Source organism: Lacerta agilis, chromosome 9 (assembly GCF_009819535.1).
Source record: "Lacerta agilis isolate rLacAgi1 chromosome 9, rLacAgi1.pri, whole genome shotgun sequence".
NCBI classification, from domain to species: domain Eukaryota; kingdom Metazoa; phylum Chordata; class Lepidosauria; order Squamata; family Lacertidae; genus Lacerta; species Lacerta agilis.
In genome coordinates, this window is record NC_046320.1 from 10,076,127 (window position 1) to 10,094,879 (window position 18,753).

An 18,753-nucleotide genomic window follows, 5' to 3' on the forward strand; every position below is an offset into this window, starting at 1 on the left:
AGCCAGTGTGGTGTAGTGGTTAAGAGTGGTAGACTTGTAATGTACCTTAGGAATTCTACTTTTTAAAAACACAGGAGACCCTGCAAGCCTGAAGTCCGCTTACATCTGTGCCAGTGTGGTGTAGTGGATAAGAGCGGTGGACTCGTAATCTGGTGAACCGGGTTCGCGTCTCCGCTCCTCCACATGCAGCTGCTGGGTGACCTTGAGCTAGTCACACTTCTTTGAAGTCTCTCAGCCCACTCACCTCACAGAGTGTTTGTTGTGGGGGAGGAAGGGAAAGGAGAATGTTAGCCGCTTTGAGACTCCTTCGGGTAGTGATAAAGCGGGATATCAAATCCAAACTCTTCTTCTTCTTACATCCTCCTTAAACTGGGGTGTCCAGAACTACTCACTTGGAGAAGCCAGATGGTTATTACTGCGTTAATGAGCAGGGATGGGCAACCCTTGCCCTGCAGGGGCTGTGGGATTCCAGTTCCCACGAGCGTACAACCACCCACCCCGGCACGGTCAACAACCAGGGAAGATGGGAGTTGGAGTCCTGCAACTCTGGAGTGCTACAGCTCTCCCCCCTCCCTCACCGTCATATAGTAAGTCAACCCCAAATGGGCAGGGACTCAGATGGGCGACTCAGATCTTGTTGTTGTTTAGTCGTGTCCGACTCTTCGTGACCCCATGGACCAGAGCATGCCAGGCCCTCCTGTCTTCCACTGCCTCCCGCAGTTTGGTCAGACTCATGTCAGTAGCTTCAATAACACTGTCCAACCATCTCGTCCTCTGTCGTCCCTTTCTCCTTGTGCCCTCCATCAGGGTCTTTTCCAGGGAGTCTTCTCTTCTCATGAGGTGGCCAAAGTACTGGAGCCTCAACTTCAGGATCTGTCCTTCTAGTGAGCACTCAGGGCTGATTTCTTTAAGAATGGATAGGTTTGATCTTCTTGCAGTCCATGGGACTCTCAAGAGTCTCCTCTAGCACCATAATTCAAAAGCATCAATTCTTCGGCGATCAGTCTTCTTTGTGGTCCAGCTCTCACTTCCATGGGTGTGTGTAAATAAACCCAGCTCAGAGAAGAACTGGCACTGTGAGGACTTTCCCCTCTCTCCCCAACGTAAATTCAAAGAAAATACTTTCCATTGTTTACCAAGTCCACATTTATGTGAATCAGCAGAGATTGAGTTGGTTTAGTCATGATGAGCACGCAGGAACATGATGAGCATGTAGGAGACGTCTGCCTTTTTTTGGCGTTGCTCTTAAAAACTCAAATGTTACTGTGATAGAACCACGGGGTTGTAGAGTTGGAAGGGGAACCCCCCCCCCCGCAGATATACACACACAGACGGACATACATTACACGCCCTCTGCTCTTGAATTGGTTTTAACTGTTTTTAATATTATGTTTTGATTTTATCCACTCTAGAACTTTGGGACATCTAATGCAGTGTTTTTCAACCACTGTTCCGCGGCACACTAGTGTGCCACGAGATGTTGCCTGGTGTGCCGTGGGAAAATTACTTTATATATAGGCACAGAGTTAATTTTTTTAACATTTTCTAATGGTGGTGTGCCTCGTGATTTTTTTCATGAAACAAGTGTGCCTTTGCCCAAAAAAGGTTGAAAAACACTGATCTAATGAATGCTGAGAGGGTTTAGGACAGCTAAAAGAAAGGACTTCTCCATACAGCACAAAGTTAAGCTATGGAACTCACTGCCACATGAGGCAGGGATGGCCGCCAACGTGGATGGCTTTAAGAGACAACTAGAAAAACGTGCGGAGATGGCTCTCAGTGGCAACCAGCCATGAAAGCAAAGCTCTGTCTCCACAGTTGGAGGCAGCCATGCTTCTGCATACAAGTTGCCAGAAACCACAAGACTGAAGACTGTGGCTCTTGTGCTCAGATCCTGCCTGCAGCATTCCCCTCGGGGCATGTGGCTGGCTAATGTGAGAACAGGATGCTGGACTAGATGGGCCATTGGCCGGATCCAGCACAATGTTTCTTATGTTCTAAAATTCATGTAACCTGCACTGAGATCACTTGCTGAAGGGCAGATAAGAGACAATAATACCAGTACTACTAATAGGTCAGGGACGCGGGTGGCGCTGTGGTCTAAACCACAGAGCCTTGGGCTTGCCAATCGGAAGGTCAGCGGTTCGAATCCCTGCGACGGGGTGAGCTCCCATTGCTCGGTCCCTGCTCCTGCCCACCTAGCAGTTCGAAAGCACGTCAGCTCCCTCGGCCTATAGAGCAAGATAACCGTAGCAGCCCCAGAGTCGTCTGCGACTGGACCTAATGGTCAGGGGTATTTTTACCTTTACTAATAGGTGAGACTTGCACAGAAAAGGTGGCCCTTCCAATAGCCAGGCCCCAAGTCATTTAGGGCTCTGTAGGTGGCACTGTGGGTTAAACCACAGAGTCTAGGGCTTGCTGATCAGAAGGTCGGCGGTTCGAATCCCTGCCACGGGGTGAGCTCCCGTTGCTCGGTCCCAGCTCCTGCCCACCTAGCAGTTTGAAAGCACGCCAAAGTGCAAGTAGATAAATAGGTACCGCTCCGGCGGGAAGGTAAACAGCGTTTCTGTGTGCTGCTCTGGTTCGCCAGAAGTGGCTTTGTCATGCTGGCCACATGACCCGGAAGCTGTCTGCGGACAAACACCGGCTCCCTCGGCCTATAGAGCGAGATGAGCGCCGCAACCCCAGAGTCGGACACGACTGGACCTGATCGTCAGGGGTCCCTTTACCTTTACCTTAGGTCATAAGCAGCACTTTGTGGAGTTTGAAAATAAACTGGGGATCCTGCACAATTGTTTCCATCACACGAAGCACATGCTCCCCGTAACTGGACCTAGTCAACAGTCTGGTTGCTGCATTAGAACTAACTCAAATAGCTACACAGGCTTTACTCTGTTAGTAAAGTCACTTCAATAAAGTAGACAGAGGCCAGAGAGGAAAGTCTTGATGACAATTTACTGAGCAAACTGAGAAAAACCTGGGTATCATCTGTGGAGAAAGGAAGAGAGGCTGTGTCTTTCTTAGTTGAGGCAGGGAGACGCTTAACTAATATACAGGGTTAAAAACTCCCTCAGAACTGCTATGCCAGTAAGCATCATGCCACTCTGCCTGGTTGCTAAGCAACACCTTCCCGCCCCCTAGGTTAAGCTGGCTTCCTGAGGACAGAATTAGCCCTTAGGCAGCAAACTGAAGGATCCCTCCTCTTGTTCATCTTCTTTGCTTCATCACTTTGAAGAGCTCTTCCAGCTTGAGGGCCACACTCAGGTCTCCATGGACCTGAAGCCTCCCGCAGACGTAGGCGTTCAAAGGATGGAGCTCCCCCAGAATGAAGGCCTCTAGGTCACTCTCAGACACCTCCAAAACCACGTCGGGACTGTGGTCGGGCGGCCCAGGGCCTATTCGCCCACGTCCTGCAGAAAAAAAGGGAGGAAGACCAGGAAGAAGAAGAAGAAGAAGAAGAAGAAGAAGAAGAAGAAGAAGAAGAAGAGTTTGGATTTGATATCCTGCTTTTCACTACCCGAAGGAGTCTCAAAGCGGCTAACATTCTCCTTTCCCTTCCTCCCCCACAACAAACACTCTGTGAGGTGAGTGGGGCTGAGAGACTTCAAAGAAGTGTGACTAGCCCAAGGTCACCCAGCAGCTGCATGTGGAGGAGCGGAGACACGAACCCGGTTCCCCAGATTACGAGTTTAGCACTCTTAACCACTACACCACACTGGCTCTCAGCCTAGGAATTCAAATCAGGACAGCAGCTCTTGAAACTGGTGTTCACTAAATAATAGAAAAGGGAAATTTGTTGGAGGTTCGCTAGTCCAGGGCAGGCTCTTCAGGGCAGTGTTTTAACTACAGAATCCCTGGCTCATATCAGCCAGCTTCTGCCGACGTGGAATTTTGGTTAAATCCATTATCCGCGAGGAGTGTGTCAACATATTCAAGAACGTTATCTGGCAAGAACTAGCCTAGGATGAACCTAACGGCTAAATGCTAAAGTGAAAAACAACTCCAGTTCTAACATGTACACTAAAATAACTGGGTTGAGTCAGGGTTTCTAGGGACTGTGGTTGGACGGCAGAGAGCTGGGGTGGCAGAAAGCCAACTAACATGATGTATATTTTGCCAGATGAGTGTCTGTCCTAATAGAATTGTTCCCACGGGATCTTTGGACTCTGTCCAGTAATGCTTTACTGAATAAACTGGGAGTTTGGTGTGGGCCTCTGTGTTGTTGTTGTTGTTATTTATTGAATTTATATACCGCTCTATACCCAGAGGTCTCAGGGCGGTTCACAGAGCAAAATCAAAATACAAAACTTGAACCCCCAAAGGGAATTTCACACCACTTAACTACTTGCAGCAAAGGAGAGCCCAGCCTGTCAAACAGCTCTCACTACTGGGGAGGTGTCTCTATCATAAAACCGTAGAATTGTAGAGGTGGAGGGGACCCCAAGGGGCCATCTAGTCCCACCCCCTGCAACGTGGGAATCACAGCTGAAGAATCAGGTCACCGCCTAATGTTTAGGTGAATTCTGTTCCCCTGACATTTCTACCCGTTGGTTCTAGCCCTCCCCTCTGGAACAGCAGACAAGAAAGTCTACTCTGTCTTCTGCAGAATGCATCTTTAAAAAAAATACAAAACCCACAATGTCAACATTAGGATTTGCACATTCCCTCTTATGCCTGAGCAGTGAACACGGCTCTGTTCTGGCAGGGAAGTTTTTAATGACTGATGTTTTAATGTATTTTTAATCTTTTGTTGGAAGCCGCCCAGAGTGGCTGGGGAAACCCAGCCAGATGGGCAGGGTATAAATAATAAATTTATTATTATTATTATTATTATTATTATTATTATTATTATTTACACACCCAGAGAACTGTTACATCCAGACTCTATGATCCCAACTCCATTGAACCCAGACAGGTCCCAAGGGCCCAAATGGCCACATTAGACTGGCCGTTTCTCATGTGATGTAACTAACAGGTGGGCCCCCTGGGGTTTGCCCAACATGGCCTTTTTCAGAGGCTTGGTAGACCTTCTCGGTGCTGTCGGCTGGAGGAGCCCAACGGCTGGATACAATGTGCTGCCTTAGGGCCACCTACTTCCCAAAATGTACACTTTGCTTGATTGTAAAAAAACAACAAACACCCAACAAAGATAAAACAATAAAATTATCAACAATGAAAAATTAACAGCAACAAATTCAGGCTTTCAAAAAGTCAAGTGACAATAGACTAAAAACAGCTTAAAACTCACACCAACTTCCTAAGCATCTGGGCGCATACTTGCCTAAACAATAATGTTTTTGGCAGGTGCCAAAAAGAGACAGCAAAGGGGCCTGCCTGGTGTCAATAGGCAGGGAGTTCCAAAGGGCAGGTGCCGCCAAACTAGAAGGCTGACTCCTTATGAATGGGTATTATGTAGCCCCGGCAACAGGGCCCTTCAAAACGGTCAAGTGGGAATATGTGGGGCAATGAGATCTCAGAGGTACTTGGTCCCACTTGGCCCAACAGCCAGTCAGCAGGCTGTGCAGATCTCTGGGCACAGGTGTTCTATGCTGGCAAGGCCTCACACCTGTCAGCAATCGTGCTGCAGCATTCTGCACTGGCGGCACCTTCCAGATGATGAGTTCGGGAAGCCCCACAGGAGAGGGCCTTTGTCAAGGGCTTCATTCAACAAAAGAAACTGACCTGCAGAGAGATCAATGAAGTATGTAGCCTTTGCTCCGCCGGCCAGCAGGACATTGATCTGGTAGCAAGCCTTGACCTGGTTAACTAAGGATTCGGACAGGCCCCGCTCCAACACGGAGAGATGCTCCTCGGCTTTGAACCTCCTTCCTTCAATGCTGCCGCCTGGCTCTGTGTGGACAGCGTGCGGTGGCTCCTCCATCTCGTTCTCCACCTCCACATGATCAGCTGGAGAAAAAGAGCAATCGGGACGTAGGTTACGGCAGGGGTGGCCAAAGCAGGGCCTTCCTCCAGCTTGTAATTATTTGTTGCATTTATCTTTCCCTCCAAGGAGCTTGAGGAGGCATACATGGTTCTCCCCTCCTCCTCACTGAATGCCCACCGCAAAACCCTGTGAGGTAGGTTAGGCTGAGAGGCAGCGTTTGGCCCCAAGGTCACCCAGTGGGCTTCATGGCTGAGTGGAGGATTTGAACCCTGGTTTGTCCTACCCAATACTCTCAATGCAGGGGTCAGCAAGCTATTTCAGCAGGGGGCCGGTCCACTGTTCCTTAGACCTTGTGGGGGGCCGGACTATATTTTTTGGGGGGGGGAATGAACGAATTCCTGTGCCCCACAAATAACCCAGAGGTGCATTTTAAGTAAAAGCACACATTCTACTCATGTAAAAACACCAGGCAGGCCCCACAAATAACCCAGAGATGCATTTTAAATAAAAGCACAGATTCTATTCATGTAAAAACACCAGGCAGGCCCCACAAATAACCCAGAGATGCATTTTAAGTAAAAGCACACATTCTACTCATGTAAAAACACCAGGCAGGCCCCACAAATAACCCAGGGGTGCATTTTAAATAAAAGGACACATTCTACTCATGTAAAAACACCAGGCAGGCCCCACAAATAACCCAGAGATGCATTTTAAATAAAAGGACACATTCTACTCATGTAAAAACACCAGGCAGGCCCCACAAATAACCCAGAGATGCATTTTAAATAAAAGGACACATTCTACTCATGTAAAAACACCAGGCAGGCCCCACATATAACCCAGGGGTGCATTTTAAATAAAAGCACACATTCTACTCATGTAAAAACACCAGGCAGGCCCCACATATAACCCAGGGGTGCATTTTAAATAAAAGGACACATTCTACTCATGTAAAAACACCAGGCAGGCCCCACAAATAACCCAGAGATGCATTTTAAGTAAAAGCACACATTCTACTCATGTAAAAACACCAGGCAGGCCCCACAAATAACCCAGGGGTGCATTTTAAGTAAAAGGACACATTCCACTCATGTAAAAACACACTGATTCCCGGACCGTCTGCGGGCCGGATTTAGAAGGCGATTGGGCCGAATCCGGCCCCCGGGCCTTAGTTTGCCTACCCATGCTATATAACCACTACACTGCACTGTCTCTCAGATGCAGAATAACTCCCACCGGCCCCCGATAGCATGGCCATTGCCTACGGACAGACCACAGCACAGTGGTATTAGTTAATTATGATCATTATCATTATCGAATCCGTATCGTGACCTTCCTCCCAACAAAGGAACTTGGGGGTTTTTTCCACACACAAGTGGCACATCTAAAAACCTATAAACACCTAAAAACAATTCTAACACATACTGGGAAAGGTCTCTTCTTTAAAAGGCTTGTTGAAAAGGTGGCAAAGCTCATGTCTCCACTGTTGAAGGCAGTAAACGCTTCTGGGTACCAGTTGCAGGAGGGGAGAGGGGTCTTGAACTCGGAGCCTGCTTGCAGGTTTCCTACAGGCATCTGGTCAGAAAGAACTGATAGGGATTGGAAATACGAAGGCTGACCAGATGGAAAACCTTACCTGCCCTTAAGAGGCCAGTGCGCCGGTCCTGTCTATGAGGTTCTCAAAGGCCCCTGTGAGAACAGGGTGCTGGACTAGATGGGCCACTGGCCTGATCCAGCAGGCTCCTACAGTCTTTTGTTGCAAGCTGGTCGAAGGTTGCCCCATGAGATTTGTTATGTATTAAGTTTAACTGCAGTACTCACTTCTGGCCACCATGGCTGCAGTTCTCACTCAGGTCCCCAACATGCAAATGAAGGATTGAGAGTGCCGTTCATGGATTGGGTAGCTAGAGGGAGTTTCTTACTGTTGCAAGTTAAAGGTAAGGTAAAGGGGCCTGTAGGGAAACTCACCATTTAGGCGTATGTGACACAAAACCACAAACCGCCCTTATCAGAAAGACCATGCACCAACGTGCACCGTGCCTACTGGGGTACCACCCTTATCAGGAAGAATATGCACCGCGCCTATTGGGCGCGGTGAACATCGCAGGCACACAGGCCCATTGATCTACGTAGACATAGCATGTTAAACCACGTAAGCAAAAATAAGCCCACCCTACCCATATATGGCACTTCCATATCCCTGGCTGATGCAATCATGTAGTCCAAATATGGTGAAATGTTGCTGCCCCATAAATAAAGGCTCCTGCAGCCCTTGAACTATCAGATTCTTTCAACCCACACCGGTGTGAGACTGATCATTTTCGCACATGACGAGCGGGTCCTCGTCAGGGGCCCCTGACCATTAGGTCCAGTCGTGTCCAACTCTGGGGTTGCAGAGCTCATCTCACACTATAGGCCAAGGGAGCCAGCATTTGTCCGCAGACAGCTTCCGGGTCATGTGGCCAGCATGACAAAGCCGCTTCTGGCGAACCAGAGCAGCGCACGGAAACGCCGTTTACCTTCCCGCCGGAGTGGTCCCTATTTATCTACTTGCACTTTGATGTGCTTTCGAACTGCTAGGTGGGCAGGAGCTGGGACCGAGCAACGGGAGCTCACCCCGTGGCAGGGATTCGAACTGCTGACCTTCTGATCGGCAAGCCCTAGACTCTGTGGTTTAACCCACAGCGCCACCGTTCAAGGATTGGGTAGCTAGAGGGAGTTTCTTACTGTTGCAAGTAACTGAGTAGTATATAAGACTGGCGGCTAAGCTGTTGTTCAGTCCAGGACTCAGAACTGAAATAAAGAGCTGGTTGTTTTAAGAGCTGTGTCTTCATCCATCTTTCCCACTACTCAACAAGATTCATGGCCCAAGCAAGGATTCCAGTCGAGGTCTCCCTAGTCCAAGCCCAACACTACACTATTACATTACAATGGTATTACACCAAGGAGTGATAAGATAAACAGTAAGGGATGGCTGCCCTAAGAAATTATTAATATTATCATTTTACTAAGTCATGCTTGGGGAACTGACATGTGGTCACCTGTCTCAAATTCTCCATTTGGACTGGTAGCCGCAGCCGACAGGGTCTTGTCAAAGAACTGGAGAGCCAGCAGCTGAATGGTGCTGTCCAGCCCTTCCAATCCTGGGATTGGAGGCCTTGAGCCTTGCGCCTGTGGGACTGGGACATTCTCCTGGGATGCCTGGAGGACGCTTCCCAGGATCAGTTCCACCCTGTCCACCTCAAGGCCCCAAGACTTGGTGATGTCATTGATTTCCACCTAGAAAGAAGAGAAGGCAGGAAATTTAGATCAAGGGCATGTGAAAACTGCGACCCTACAGATGTTCATGGAATTGGAGAATTGTATAGTTGGAAGAGAACCAAAGGGTGATCTAGTCCAGAGTTTTTCAACCTTTTTTGGGCAAAGGCACACTTGTTTCATGAAAAAAATCACGAGGCACACCACCATTAGAAAATGTTAAAAAATTTAACTCTGTGCCTATATTGACTATATATAAAGTAATTCTCTTGAATAGGAACCAAATAAACACGAAGAAAGTATTTTATAATTGCTTTATTATGAAATAGTAAGTAAACAGAAATATGAAAAATTATAAAATACTTTATTCAGTGCGCAACCTGGGTCTGTTTGGCTGAACACAAAGCTGATATTCTGGCTGGAATCGAAGAAAGACACACACGTAGCTGTTCGTCAACAGCTCTCAGTCTCTCTCTGTATTTAGTTTTTATAGCAATCATGCTTGAAAAGCTCATCTCACACAGATATGTAGTGGAAAATGGGAGCAATGTCAAAATAGCTTTGTTTGCCAGAAGGGGGAACTCCTTGGCAGTATCCAACCAAAAACTGTCCAAAGGTAGATCAGCAAATCTTAGCTTGAAACCACGATTTTGTCTCAGTTCAGTTAGTTCCTCCTGCTCCTGTAAAGCAGTGTTTTTCAACCTTTTTTGGGCAAAGGCACACTTGTTTCATGAAAAAAATCACGAGGCACACCACCATTAGAAAATGTTAAAAAAATTAACTATGTGCCTATATTGTCTATATATAAAGTAATTTTTCAATTTTTCCCACGGCACACCAGGCAACATCTCGCGACACACTAGTGTGCCGCGGAACAGTGGTTGAAAAACACTGCTGTAAAGTCATGTCCTTTCCACCAACTGATGCTGAGCTATAAGGGTCCCTAACCCAGTCAAGGCATTCAGTGGAGACTGAAGAGAAATAAAATGACAACTTCTCCTCGAGAGTTTTTAAATGTTTAACTATTATCTCACACAGTGCAGCAGTGTGAACACCTTGCCATTGCTTGGTGAGTGTGAACATTTCAAGATTGCCACTTTCCATGCGTTGATGCCAGAGTTGCACCTTTGAACGGAATCCATTTATTTTATCTGTACTTGTAAGCAGGTTTTCATTTCGGCCTTGCATTCGTGTGTTCAGTTCATTCAGATGATGAAATATATCTGCCAGGTATGCCAGCCTTGCACACCACTCATCACTTGCAAGCAGCTTTGCGTAATCTGACCTCTCATTTGTCAGAAACACTTTAAGTTCCTCCCGCAGCTCATACACACGAACCAAGACCTTGCCACACGACAATAACCGGACCTCCGTATGAAACAACAAGGTTTTTTGCTTCGCTCCCATCTCCTCACACAAAGCTGCAAATATGCGACTTTTCACGGGTCGTGACTTTACAAAGTTTACCATGCGCACAACATCATCCAACACATGAACTAGGTCTGCTGGTAAAGTCTTGGCTATGAGGGCCTCACGGTGTAAAAAACAGTGCGTAACAATCACATCTGGATTTCTTTCCTTCACTCTGCTTACAAAGCCTTTGGTGCGCCCGACCATGGCTGCAGCTCCATCGGTGCAGACACTTGTGCAGTTTTCCCACTTAATTGTTCAAGGTATTCTGATGTGACCCGAAAAATTTCTTCTCTTGTTGTTTTTTCTGGCAATGCCTTGCAAAAAAAGAAGTTTTCTCTAATTGCATCACCATCAACAAAACACACATTTGCCAAGAGTTGAGCATGTCCACTGATATCAGTAGACTCGTCAAGTTGCAATGCAAATTTCTCACTGATACGGATCTTTTCCAAAACCACACTTTGGATGTCTGCAGACATGTCATTAATACGTCTGGAAATTGTGTCGTCTGAGAGAGGGACTTCGGCTATTTCCTTAGCTGCTTCAGATCCGAGCATCTCCTCTACAATAGCTTTGCAGGCGGGAAGTATTAATGCCTCTGCCACAGTGTGCAACTTTTTTTGACTTGGCTATAAGTTCAGCAATTTGATAGCTAGCTTTAAGAGCTCTTTCATTTACCTTTGTGGTTTTTATCATGAAAGTTTCCTGTTTCTCCGTGTTTTCACGCAGGTGAACAAAATAGTCCGCATTCTTGTTTTGAAGCGAAGGGTGTTTCGTTTGGAGATGGCGTTTAAGTTTGCTTGGGACCATAGCACGGTTAGCTAGCTTTTCACCACACACCACACACAGTGGAGTTGGTTTGTTTGCATCTCTGGTGAAAGTAAATCCAACTGAAATATAGCTTTCGCTATATTGCCTTGTGCCAGAGAATTTGCTTGAGCTAACCATCTTTGCTTTCTTTTGATCCCCACTCATACTTGGGCTCTCATCTGGCTCCAAATTTTGTTCAGAGTCCCGTTCTTTCCTTTTCAAAAACTTGTCCATCACTGCAGTATCTCACTGTCACTCAGTACTTACTGCGCTTGTCTCCTCCAGATAGCTGCTGTCCGTCACACTCAGCACTCTTCTGCGCATGTCTCCATCCAGATCCATCAGTCAGCGCTCTTCTGCTCATGTTTCCTCCAAATTCAGATCCATTGGCGCTCTTCTGCTCATCAGCGATCTACTGCGATGTCTCCTCCTGTCCTCCTCCTGTTAGTGTAACAGTGACACCGGAGCTATTTATAGTCCTTAACATCAGTGGTGGGATTCAAAAATTTTAGTAACCAGTTCCTGCGGCCTGGTCTGGATCCGGATGCGGTCTCTCTGCAGTGCCGACTCCCGCCGAGTCCTGGTCTCTGTCCGTCTCCTCCTGCTCCGGTCCTCCTGGTGACTCGAGTCGCGACGTCTTCTTCTCTCCGCTGCGCTCGGGCGGGAAGGAAGTCGGAAGATGATGTCCTACTGTGATAGGTCCAGGCTGGAGTCTGGACCAATCACAGCCCGGACATCAAAAAAGTGGAGGGTGTCCCCCTGAGGAGCGCCAATCGGCACCCCTGCTGGCTGAGGGTGGGGTCAAAAACCCCACCCCCCCATACCCAGGACACAGTCTGGCACCCGCCTAGTGGGCGAAAATGTGACATTTAAAAAAAAAAATCTTTCAAATTTTTCAATTTTTCCCACGGCACACCAGGCAACATCTTGCGGCACACTAGTGTGCCGCGGAACAGTGGTTGAAAAACACTGATCTAGTCCAGGCTTGTCCAACACGTCGATCATGATCGAGGAGTCAATTGCAGGATTGTTTCTCGTCGATAATCATCATCATCACCACCATCATCATCATCATCATCATTTATTATTTATACCCCTCCCATCTGGCTGGGTTTCCCCAGCCACTCTGGGCGGCTTCCAACAGAATATTAAAATACAATAGTCTATTAAACATTAAAAGCTTCCCTAAACAGGGCTGCCTTCAGATGCCTTCTAAATGTCAGGTAGTTGTTTATCTCTTTGATATCTGGTGGGAGGGTGTTCTACAGGGCAGGTGCCACTACCGAGAAGGCCCTCTGCCTGATTCCCTGTAACTTCGCTTCTCGCAGTGAGGGAACCGCCAGAAGGCCTTCGGTGCTGGATCTCAGTGTCCGGGTAGATCAACGTGGGTGGAGACGCTCCTTCAGGTATACAGGACCGAGGCCGTTTAGGGTTTTAAAGGTCAGCACCAACACTTTGAATTGTGCTCGGAAACAGGCCGAGACAGAAAAGCCTTTCTTTACAGCCTCGGACTCGGGGGTTAGAGCGCCAGTGGTGGGGTGAGTGGGACATGGTGCCCTGAGGGAGGGCTGGGGTGTTTGTGTGTGTGGGGGGGTGTACTTGCCTGGGGATCTGGGGAGCGTAGTCTCAGCAGGCGAGGGGGCGCAAAATCTGCTCCCTCGTGTGCAGTTGGCAAGGGAATGAATGGGCAGGAGGGCACATGGGTGGGAGGGAAGGAAGGTGTCCTGTGGGGTGGGGCTACCATGGCCAGGCAAAGGGCGCCACGGGGGAGACGAGGCAGTACCCGAGCGCGCTTGAGACCCCTCTGGAAGGATGCAGAGGGGCAGGGTATAATACCAACCGCGCCCCATTTGCGGCTGGGGCATCGGCCTCTCCCACAGCCCTGTGCGGGAGCCCCAGAAAGCAAGGATATATACAGGTGAAACCTGAAAAATTAGAATATCGTGGAAAAGTCCATTTATGTAAGCAACTGTTTTCATTAGCTACTGGAGTTTAATATATGAGATAGACTCATGACATGCAAAGTGAGATATGTCAAGCCTTTATTTGTTATAATTGGGATGATTATGGCGTACAGCTGACGAGAACCCCAAATTAACTTTGGGGTTTTCATCAGCTGCACGCCATAATCATCACAATTATAACAAATAAAGGCTTGACATATCTCGCTTTGCATGTCATGAGTCTATCTCATAAATCAGTTTCACCTTTTAAGTTGAATTACTAAAAGAAATGAACTTTTCCACGATATTCTAATTTTTCGAGTTTCACCTGTATTTTTTAAAATCAGAATTTATCAGAGTGCCTCTGGGCATGTGCAGAGTGTTCCTCCCCAAGCAGGAAGAGAGGTCCGCCTCCCGCTTTTGGGAGGAGGGCGAACAGTTCCGTCCAGGGCAAAGGGGGCGGCGAGGGGATGTGTGTGGCTCCCCACCACCTGGTAGCCTTGGGATTTCTCGCAGTGGCGGAAGGAGCCATGCCTCTTGTGTGTGTTCTGCCCCTCATATTTCCCCCCCCAACACGACCTGCTGCCCCTGCAGATATTCCTTCTGCTCACTGACACCCCCAGCATTCCCCTCCCTCTCCCCCCACAGCCCAGCCCGCGTTGCTAGGGAGTGAGAGGCGGACACTAGTCAAGCCAGTGCGCAGGAAACACCAACAAACTCTCTTTTTTTAAAGCAGAGTCCCAGCCTCACACCCCTCCCTCCCTCTCTCTCTCTCTCTCACACACACACACATACAGAGATTAGGAGATATTATTACCAGGAGCTGGTCTGCAATCCGCAGCTTCTCTGTTTGAATCTCCCGCAGGTACTTCTTAAGCACAATCTTGGTCATGGCATTCTGGGCGGTCATCCGCGTGGCAATGTTGAGATCTTTCACCATCATGACTGACAGCAGCGGATCCCAAACACGGAACTGGACATCAGCCCCCACAGAGACCCACGCTCCATCCCGAGACATCAGCTGTAAAGGCCAGAGACAGTCGCAGTGAACTTTGTGATCCTCGCGGGGAGACTTTCTCTGAGCGATTCCTTCAAGCGCAATGGAAATAAATAAACCACTTATAGCAGCGGCTCTCAAACTTGGGGGGCTGGGGCTGGCGGCTGCTGTCTCCTTGCTTCCATAAACTCATCCCCAGTGCCCCTTCCCCACTCTAGAAAAACATTATTCAGAACAGCGGTTTGCACAACCCACTAAGGAAGATAATAACGTAATAGAATTCAAAACAGTATCTGTATGTCGCACATTTATTCAAAATCCAATTTTAACTATTTAGCACAATTAATTCAATCAATCAATTTATTTATTGCATTAGCCCAAAGGCCATAGCACATAGAAAAAGAGCAGGCAGTAGCCGGACACGATTATGCAGAGAATACAACAGATACAATTAAAACAATTGGAATTAAAACATTACTGGATAAAACAAATAAAATAAAAAGCACTAGCGGGTGTGACGACAGTGTCCATGTTAGGAATATACATAAGACTAAGGCTAAGGGAAGTTGGCCAAAAAGGTGGTCCTGAGTTTCAGGGCCTGTAGTATGTAGATGGCCACTCCACGTGAAATCAAGGGGTTGGCATCCGCCAGTAGATATTTCATGTGGTCATCGTCCCTGGCGATAGTCGGCGGGATTAGAGGGAGAAGCCTCGATCTTATTGAGGCATATAGTGGGCAGTAGAGGAAGAAGTGGATAAAGTCCTCTATCTTTCCATTGTTGCATGGGCAGAGTCGAAGATCCAGAGGGGTATTGGAAAATACACCCTGTAAGAATGCTGTGGGAATGGCATGAAATCGAGCTAGTGTAAAGGCCCTTCTTAGCGTAGGATTTATCAGATCACTCAGATAGTGGGCCAGAGATCTAACTGCCTTCACGCGAGGGAACCACGTGGAGAGTCTGGCCGCATTAGATAGTTCTTGATCAAGGGCAGCGTCCCTAGCAAGAATCCAGTCGCGAATTTTGTCTTTGTCCCATGAGGATAGGGCTGCGAAGTCTGGAAGGGAGTAGCGGTGACAAATGGACTCCATGCCTCTTGACCAATTAATTCAACACAACTGATGAACTTGATCCAGTGACATCAGCTGTGCAAAGGCTGGTAATCATTTGCACCTCCTTACCTGCCTCCCCCTGGGACCCCACTGCCCACTTTGGGGGCCTATAGCATCCTTCATCCTAGAGCTCCCATCAGACCCAGCCAGCATTGCCAAGAGTCAGGGATGACGGGAGTTGTAGTCTCACATCTGGAGGGCAGCAGGTTCCCCACCCCAGCACTGATGGGCTGCATGGAGGGAGGCAGTTCCCCTCCCCCACTGTTGCCCCCCCCCTTCTCCTGCACTGTTCTGAGCTTTCACCCCGACCGGCTCCCTTGGGCGTTCAGGGCAGCCTCGCTCTTTGGAGAAGCTTATTTCGAGGCAGCAGCAACTCACCTTGCATGGCGGGATGCTGAAAGCCCGTGTCCGGAGGTCCACCAGCTGCCAGTGATCAATAAAGGGCAGCACCAAAACCACCCCCGGGCCTTGGGGGGCTCGGATCCGCCCCAGACGGAACACGATCATCCGCTCGTAAGTAGGCACTATCTGGAAAGGAAATGGAAAGAGAAGCTGCAGAAACTAAAGGAGAAGTACTGAGAGGTGCAAATGTAAACGAAAGGGAGGCTCCTTCCATTCCTACTCTGGCTTGCAGAGTAAACCTGCGGAACTGCTAGCCGTCAGAGTAGACAACACTGGGCCCAATACATAAATAGTCTGGCCTGGTTTAAGGCAGCTCCCTGTGATCTAGTAGAAGAAGTAGAGTTTGGATTTGATATCCTGCTTTATCACTACCCTTAAGGAGTCTCAAAGCGGCTAACATTCTCCTTTCCCTTCCTCCCCCACAACAAACACTCTGTGAGGTGAGTGGGGCTGAGAGACTTCAGAGAAGTGTGACTAGCAGCTGCATGTGGAAGAGCGGAGACGCGAACCCGGTTCACCAGATTACGAGTCTACCGCTCTTAACCACTACACTAAACCTCTGCTTGAAAAATATTTCAGGTGTTTCTGCCTTAGACCAAGGCATGGGAGGACAGGGCTCTCAATGGCTACTAGACAGAATGGCTCCACAGTTCTTCTGGATACCAGTTGCTGTGAACCACAGGAAGGGAGAGAGAGAGAGCTCTTGTGCTGGACTGGATGGGCTACTGGTCTGACCTAGCAGGGCTCTTGCATCAGGGCTCAGCTTGGGAGAAAAGAGATCTGCAACGGAGCTGAAACTGACTGGCGGGAACCTCCTTCCCTCCCAAAGTAAACAGGCATCCGATCTCCCCATCTCTGGTTCCTACCTTCAGAACAAACCAGCCCGAGATGGGGAAGAGTAGGATTGTGACCAGGAACACAAAAGTCGTGACCACCCCATGGCAAATCCATGACAAGCACTCTTGAGGGGGATCTGAGGGAAACAAAGAGAAGCAAACTAATGGATGCACATTCACAGAGCACCCCCCCCCCCAAAATCTTGGGAACTATCGTTTGCTCCATACAGTGTCTCCACCCCCATCGTTCAGCCCAGACACTGAGATCCAGTGCCGAGGGCCTTCTGGCGGTTCCCTCACTGCGAGAAGCAAAGCTACAGGGAACCAGGCATAGGGCCTTCTCGGTGGTGGCGCCCGCCCTGTGGAACGCCCTCCCAGCAGAGGTCAAAGAGAAAAATACCGGTAACTATCTGACATTGAGAAAATACCTGAAGGCAGCCCTGTTTAGGGAAGTTTTTAACCTGTGATATTTTAATGTATTTTAGTATCTGGTGGAGGCTGCCCAGAGTGGCTGGGGGGCCCAATCGCCTTCTAAATGCGGCCCACAGACGGCCTGGGAATCAGTGTGTTTTTACATGAGTAGAATGTTTCCTTTTATTTAAAATGCATCTCTGGGTTATTTGTGGGGCCCGCCTGGTGTTTTTACATGAGTAGAATGTGTCCTTTTATTTAAAATGCATCTCTGGGTTATTTGTGGGGCCTGCCTGGTGTTTTTACATGAGTAGAATGTGTGCTTTCATTTAAAATGCACCTCTGGGTTATTTGTGGGGCATAGGAATTTGTTTGGTTCCCCCCCCCCCATATAGTCCGGCCCCCCACAAGGTCTGAGGGACAGTGGACTGGCCCCCTGCTGAAAAAGTTTGCTGACCCCTGCTCTAGATATTTGAAGATGGCTATCATATCTCCTCCCAGTCTCCTCTTTTTCAAGCTAAACATACCCTGTTCCTTCAACCATTCCTCATAAGGCTTGGCTTCTTGACCCTTGATCATCTAAATCACCCTCCTCAGCACATGTTCCGGCCTATCAACATCCTCCTTAAACTGTGGCGCCCAGAATTGGACACAATATTCCTGCTCTGGTCTTACGAAGGTGGAATAGAGGGGTACAATTACTTCCCTTGATCCGAACACCATACTTCTGTTGATGCAGCTGAGAATAGCACCCCCTATTTTTGGTTGCTGCATCACACTGTTGGCTCATGTTAAGCTTGTGGTCTCCTATGACCCCTGGATCCTTTTCACTTGTCATAATAAAGATTACAGGACGACTCTCGCTTGCACGCTCTCCCTGTAGGTTTCCCCAGTGCATCTGATGAGCTTATCTGGGACAGGGCTGATGCAGACCTTGGATCTGATCCAGTTGGGAGGACTTTTCTCCTATCTTCAAACCCAGCCACTTACCTGCTCCCTTCTGCATCAGCTTCAGTGCGCTCCATGTGCGCCCAGGTGGAAAGAAAGCCTTCCGAGGTTCATCTGGCCAGTTGCACGATTGCCGGTACTGGTCAGTGTCTCCTAATGGCAACGCTTGGTATCCTGACCGGCTGAACATGTTCTGGTTAGCTCTCTTTGTTTCCCCCCTTTATGTGCATTATAAAGAGCCCTGCATCTCCACTCCTTTAACTCTGCAAAGAAAGAAGTTTGCATGCAGTTTCTGCCTGGAACCTATTTCCCCGTTTTGACACCTCTTTTGTTTGTATATATCAGGGGTGGCCAACTCCCAAGAGACTGTGATCTACTCACAGACTTCTGTTTCAGTGTATCTGAAGAAGTGTGCACGCACACGAAAGCTCATACCAAGAACAAACTCAGTTGGTCTCTAAGGTGCTACTGGAAAGAATTTCCTATTTTGTTTCGACTATGGCAGACCAACACGGCTACCCACCTGTAACTAGAGTTAAAAACTGGCAGTGATCTACCCCCTTTTGGGGGGTTCAGGTCAAAGTTGTTAATTTTTTTTTTAGGAAGGAAAGCCCTGTTTTTTGGGGTTCAGGTCAAAGTTGTTAAGAGGAGGAGGGGGTGCAGGGCAACAATGTTGAGCTTTTTTAAAGGGGGGGGCAAGGTTGTTGAGCTTCTTTGTGGGAAGCCAGTGATGTACC

At 48.3% G+C, this 18,753-nt stretch overlaps 1 protein-coding gene across 1 annotated transcript; it reads right to left on the reverse strand.

Moving 5' to 3' along the window:
* Positions 1 to 2,937: 2,937 nt before the first annotated feature.
* Positions 2,938 to 18,268, reverse strand: STOML1 (stomatin like 1). Its single transcript, XM_033160331.1, has 8 exons — positions 18,059 to 18,268; positions 16,688 to 16,794; positions 15,798 to 15,947; positions 14,129 to 14,332; positions 8,960 to 9,166; positions 7,587 to 7,614; positions 5,683 to 5,907; positions 2,938 to 3,410 (listed from the first exon to the last, which is right to left on the reverse strand). Exons 1-8 carry the CDS (start codon positions 18,204 to 18,206, stop codon positions 3,208 to 3,210), a joined length of 1,272 nt encoding a protein of 423 aa, XP_033016222.1. The 5' UTR covers positions 18,207 to 18,268; the 3' UTR covers positions 2,938 to 3,207.
* Positions 18,269 to 18,753: the final 485 nt, after the last annotated feature.

Excerpts from the sequence above, each read along its gene's own strand:
- STOML1 (XM_033160331.1), bottom strand. The coding sequence starts at position 18,206 with ATGTTCAGCCGGTCAGGATACCAAGCGTTGCCATTAGGAGACACTGAC. Across the intron at positions 9,167-14,128 it reads GGATTGCAGACCAGCTCCTG|GTGGAAATCAATGACATCAC; the intron begins GTAATAATATCT and ends TCTTCTTTCTAG. Across the intron at positions 5,908-7,586 it reads CCCATCTAGTCCAGCACCCT|CTGATCATGTGGAGGTGGAG; the intron begins GTTCTCACAGGG and ends CTTTTTCTCCAG.